This window comes from Leucopleurus acutus (assembly GCF_964270905.1).
Source record: "Leucopleurus acutus genome assembly, chromosome: 18".
NCBI lineage: Eukaryota > Metazoa > Chordata > Mammalia > Artiodactyla > Delphinidae > Leucopleurus > Leucopleurus acutus.
The window spans coordinates 25,462,687-25,468,686 of record NC_139160.1 but is presented as its reverse complement, the minus strand read 5'-3'; the positions used below and the strand labels follow the sequence as shown (position 1 = coordinate 25,468,686).

Below are 6,000 nucleotides of genomic sequence, written 5' to 3'. Positions count from 1 at the left end.
CCTCATTTCCCTTGGGCTCCCACCACTCTCCCAGCCTCCCTCGGCCTGAAGCCTCAGTCTCCCCAGCCCAGCACCGGCAGAGACCTACAGACTCTTCTGTGCAAGTCTCTTCCATTCCTCTGCTCCTTCCCAGCTCCGCTGTCATCATACTTGTCACCACGTGCCCCCTCTCATCAGCATCCCCTCAAAATCCAACACTTCCTCCTACAAAAGTACTGTCCACCCAACCTCCCGCTGCTCAGGAAACCGCAGGTCCTCCCCTGCACCGTCCCGTACCCCGCTTACTCCCCAGCAAAGGACTCTGCACCAAACTAGAACCCAATTAATGAAACCTGGATCCAAACGAGGTACCACGTAGTCCTAGTACTGGCAGATGGCATTTCCCAAAGTGAAAAAACTCTCTCCTGTTCCGCTTTAAAAATACATACTATATACTATATCCATCTATCTCTCTGTATATATAGTATAAAATACATACTATATATGTACATATATACTTAGCTATTCCTTTGGACATATCGGTGTTTTTGGTGTATGCGTGTTGCCATTGTTGTTTTTGTCTCTGTTTAACTTAGTCAATCAACCAGAATGTACTCTTATTCTGGTCTCGCCAGCTCTTTCCCTCCAGCCCCTTTGCTTGGCTTTCAGTTTTGCTGCAGCTGTACCCTCCTGCTAAGGCTCCTAGAGGAACCAGTGACAAGGGCCCATCCCTAGGACCCTGATCCACGCCCCCGTCCCAGGGCCATCCAGCAGTGCCACGCCAGCATAAACCCTGGCAAACGTTGGCCAGTGTCCCCAGTTCCACCTTCACGGCCCTGCTCTCCTCTGCGTCCTGTTCCACCAGCACCACCGCCCAACACACACATCCAAGGACACTGCAGGAAATGGGCCTCCAGCCAGGCGTCACGGCAGAGCCCTCTGACATCCTGAGAGATCCTTGGATGGTGGAAGGAGTGCCGGCGACTTAGCATTTCTTGGGGTCAGCATCCCTAGTCTACTCACTCAGCACCACCCACCATGACACACTCAGGTTTACCAGGATGTTTGGGGCAGGGGGTGCGGGGATGGAGTGGTGGGGGCAGTAGACGGGAGAGAGCGAGAAGAGGGGCATCGGGAAAGCAGGATGAGCTCACTGCTGCTCCAGGCGGGAGAAGGAAGGGAGGAGAAAGGTGAGGCGCCGGGAGGGGTGGGGAGCGCTGGGCTGGCCCAGGAGGGACGGGGCACGGTGCAAGCGCGCGCGCGTGCGCCACGTTGAAGTGCCCGGCACGTCGGGGCAGCAGGACAGAGCCCAGGGCGCGCGCGGAGCCGCCCAGTGTCCCGCTCCTGTGACCGCAGCCATGACGGAGAACTCGGACAAAGTGCCCATCGCCCTGGTGGGACCCGACGAGGTTGAGTTTTGTAGCCCCCCGGTGAGTACCGCCTGGGAGCCCCAGACACGCGGGGCCCGTATCCCCTGTCCCGGGTCAGCGATTTGTGTCACCGAATTGGGGAGCTGGGAACAAATGTGGGCGCCCAAATGTGGGCTTGGGGTGGCGCCCCACGCGTGTGCGTGTGCAAGGGGCCTGGCATCCCCAGTCTGGTGTGAAGGGGAGGGTGGATAGGGAGGAAAGAGGGGGCGTTGGGTGGCAGGCGGAGAGACACCCGCGGGGCGATGGCCCTGCACCGCGAAGTTTGTTCAGCGCACATCCACTCCCGAGCACCAGGGACCCATGGACGCAAGCGCGGCGAAAGGGGGCGCCCGGAGGAGCCCGGGGCGAGCTGTCCGACACCCCCGATGCGCAGGGTCGCTGCGCGCGGACATGACAGTCCCTCTCCCGCCGGCCCGCAGGCGTACGCCACGGTGACCGTGAAGCCCACCAGCCCCGCGCGGTTGCTCCAGGTCGGAGCCGTGGTCCTCATTTCGGGGGCGGCGCTGCTGCTCTTCGGGGCCATCGGGGCCTTCTACTTCTGGAAGGGGAGCGACAATCACGTAAGTCCGGAGGGCGGCTGCCGGCTTGCGGGCACGAGTCAGGGTGCGCGAGGCCGGGAGGGGCGCGGCGCCTGGGGGCGCGCGGGACAGCGGGGTCCTCTCTGTCACTCGCGTGTCCCCTCCTAGGTGGCGCCAGAGCGGCCCCCTCGCCCCAGCTGATGCTTTCCCCTCGGGGCCTCCCGGGTACCTCTCCCCTTCTTCCAACCAACTCCACGATGCGGCTTCCCACTCACGGGCAACTTTGCAGAAAAGCCAGTCAGGGCTTTATGGGAAGATGTTAAAGACAGAGTAGCGGGGAAAAGCAGGGGACGGTTCCAAGAAAGTTCTTTTTGGCCCATCCCAGCCTGGCGTCTCCGCTAAGCAGTTGAGTGACCATGGGCAAGGCACATCCCCTCTGGCCTCGCTTTACTCATCCTTAGGAAAGAAATGGAACTAAGCCCTCTCCCAGCTGAGAAAGGCTGTGAATTTAAGACAAAGGCAGTGGAGGGACATTCAGACCCAATAAGGGGACGAATTTGACCTCTCAGTAGCGCTGTCTCTCTCTCTCCCTCCCTCCCTCCCTTCCTCCCTCTCCCTTCTGTCTTCTCTCTCTCTCTCTCTCTTTCTCTCTCTCCCTCTCTCTCCCTCCCTCTCTCTCTCCCTTTCTCTCTCATCTTTTAATGCCCCCTTCTCTCATGCAGTAAGGGGAAAAAAAAAAGATCTAACTTCCTTAAAGATGGCAAATGTCTTTAAAAATCACTTCTGGCTTGGTCACATGTGATTTAATGGTAAATGTTTTACTAACTGCTGTCCTACTTCCTTTGTATGCAACTATTTATTTTAGAGCTCAGCTGGCTCTCAAGGAATATAAAAAGTGTTTCTGACCCAACTAAGCAAAATACCCGTGTTTTTGTTAAATACTCTGAATTTTGTTCACCTACGTAAAGGGAGGCATTTTATCTCGAAGACCATTGCCAGGCTTGGTATAAGTATTTCAATTAATGGAAAAGAATTCCATCTCCAGGGTGCACACAAAGGGCTGTTTCTTAATCACTACCCTCAGAGGATCTGTGACTGCTGTTTCCCGTTTCTCTCCCACCATGAAATTCAAAGCATGAATGAATCCCAGTACTCAGAGAAAATGGGGCTGAAAGCAATTCAGCCATTTTACACATCACATCTTCTGCAGTCACTGCATAATTTGTATTTTTAACTCAAATGCCTAACGTAGATAAGCACGCCATTTAGCAGAGTCTGTTTTAGAGACTATATCAAATTTACAAGCATCGATTTGGAAGCTCAGAATTGCACGGTATTTTGTGTATATTTGAAAAGTGCCGTAATCTATGTGTATATTTTAAATATAGAAGCTGGGCCAGATGCTCACATTTGAAAGCAGCATATCTGAACATGAGAACGATGTCAGTATCTCCACCTCCATTAATAGCAGGGTTTAGATTGTCATCCCTTGGGAAACTGTACCATCTTCGAATGTAAATGCTGTCTTTTAGATGACAAAACTTCAATGGTATAGGTCCTCTGGGTACAAAAATAGCTTTGCTTTTTAGGAGGGAGCGGGTAAAGATTTTGGTCCTGGTATGTATGAAAATGAACACCATTTGGCATTTAATTATTCAAGGCAAACACAGCTAACTGACAAACTTCTAGAAAGAGAGATTGAAAGATCGCCCTGAAAGAGCAGGGCCTCCTTTTATCATAACTTGTACTTTACTGCAAGATGGTTGGTTGTCTGGTTCAAGAGAGCAGTATTAAATTCTAAAAATACAGAGGAATAGTGAATCACATTTTATTGCCAACAATCAAAGTTATCCCTGTCTCTTATAGAGGCAGGAAAATGAAGAAAATCGTGGTAGTTTTTTTTTTTTAACTCCCAAAATATTCCATGCTGATCCATTACTTAAATCTGAAAAACAAATCACAAAATACTAAATAGAGTAAATTTGGCACCATCTATGCGTAGCACAGGCACAGGTCTGCTTTCCCTGAATACAAATGTAAATGGCCCAAACAAAGCATAATCAAGTCTCTGTCAAACAGAAAGACATCCCCAACCAAACGAACTACCCACTCTTTGGGGATTATCTATGCCTCTGCTGCTCTATATTGGTTTATAGAGGAGAGCCAGCAGTAATTTACCTCCTATGCCTTTCATATGGGTAAATCCCCTTAGGACAGGTTTACTGGAAAGCAGCTAGAGAATTCTGAAGCATTGGAGTGCTAATAATCAGGGGACAAGCGACTGGGCTCAAATATTGAGGCCATGCTTCATCCACATTATTGTAAATGGAACAAGGCATTGAAATATGGGAAACTCCCACCAATATGACATAACTGACAACCCTACCCCGTGGGATGAGGCGAAGACATCATTGCTCGGGGACTTTATTCTCAGCCTGATTTTTCAAGACATTGTCCCAAACATGATGTAATTATCTTTTGAACCCAGGCTTTATTAGAAACTCATTAGCAAACCTCCTTGGCTGTAAAAGGTACCATATTGAGCGACTATTGGCACATAATAAACTTTCTTTGTGCTTGGACAGAAATAGCCTTAAGTGCTAACAGCTCCATCAGTTTAGAGCAGATAATGTGATTACTGCTCCACCAACCGAGCCACTTTCTGAGCTCAGGGCCCAGTACTTTGGAAATAACTTCCGATTTTTACCACTCCCCAACCCAAGGCACTTCAGGAGGGCACAAACCTCCATTGCTGCCCCATGCAGACAGTGTACTGCTTATGAAAGCCGGGCTGCAGCTACATTACAAAGGACGCCTCGTTAGGGAGCTTTTGCTGGCGGGGAGGTGGCGAAGGGTGGTAGAGGAAAGTGAAATTAGGATAAAAGCCACAGTTCTAGTGTTGCGATCTTGTCTCCTTAAGACCCGCTCAGAATTTGCAAACAGTTACTTAAATTTAGGATTGCTTGAGTAGTAAAAAGCTTATGTGCAATGCTTAAAAAAAAAAAAGAAAAAAAAGAAAAGAAAAAAAAAAAGAGCCTCTTGTCTCATGAGTGAAGGAAGGACACTCGTGCCAGCAGAAACTCACATGAGCGTTGTCTGCCATGTGCCCTTGGACAGCCAAAATTAGTTCAAGTGAATAGTGGCTGCTCAGAGAGCACAGGGGCAGAACAGAGCCTGCTTTCTGAGCTTTACCTGCAGAAAGCCCTGGCTCAGCCAAAGAAAACAGGTTTCCCCAAACTGGCCGATGGTGAGGACGCCTGAGGTGCAAAGTGAAAACAGATTGCTGGGCTCTGCTCCCGCTTCCCCTAAAGCAGAACCCCTAGAAGTGGTTCTTTTTTTAATTTTTTTTGCGGTACGCGGGCCTCTCCCGTTGCGGAGCACAGGCTCCGGACGCACAGGCTCAGCGGCCACGGCTCACGGGCCCAGCCGCTCCGCGGCATGTGGGATCTTCCCGGACCGGGACACGAACCCGTGATGCCTGCATCGGCAGGCGGACTCTCAACCACTGCGCCACCAGGGGAGCCCCTAGACGTGGTTCTTATGATCGGGTGAGCTGTGAAGACAGTGTCCTGCGGGAATCGAAGTTCATCAGAACGAGGGAAGGAGGGTCACTGAGAATGAGGCTGAACTGCACGCCGGCATTTTCTCTTCAACTGACTGAGGGCTGTTGCCTAAAAGGGTACGTGCTAGCAAAGCCATTTCTACGTCTCTGCTGATAAACTAAAATAGCACCCTGTGGGTCTTGCAATAATGAGTTTTCTACAAGTAATGATCCAATAACAACAGATACTTTTCCCAGGGTTTGTCCGTGCTGTGGTCAGCCATTCGTCATAAAGAGGGAGAAAATCAGACTTGAATTGAATCTGAGGTCTTTGCAGTTCTGACCTACTGACGTGACACTAAGTAGCAAGTGTCTTTCATCAGTTGCCATCCCTTCCCCTTTAAAGATTTTATAGCTTATATATCACATAAGAGATATATTATATATCATATATAAGATATAGATATATACATATATATACCTTGAAGAAAAAGGAAGAAAAGATAAGAAAAGGAACCCACCTACTACCCCA

At 50.2% G+C, this 6,000-nt stretch overlaps 1 protein-coding gene across 7 annotated transcripts in view; it reads left to right on the top strand.

Moving 5' to 3' along the window:
* Positions 1-1,265: 1,265 nt before the first annotated feature.
* The window catches only part of CNMD (chondromodulin), a gene marked incomplete at both ends in the record, with an annotated part of 28,058 nt that continues 23,323 nt past the window's right edge, over positions 1,266-6,000 (top strand). For 6 of the 7 annotated variants that reach the window (XM_082859442.1, XM_082859441.1, XM_082859440.1 and 3 more), the window contains 2 exons: positions 1,338-1,409; positions 1,829-1,969. In XM_082859442.1, the coding sequence (XP_082715568.1) occupies positions 1,338-1,409; positions 1,829-1,969 (213 nt within the window). Of the gene's footprint in view, positions 1,410-1,828; positions 1,970-6,000 lie in introns of all 7 variants that reach the window. The other variant, XM_082859443.1, reaches the window with a different exon arrangement.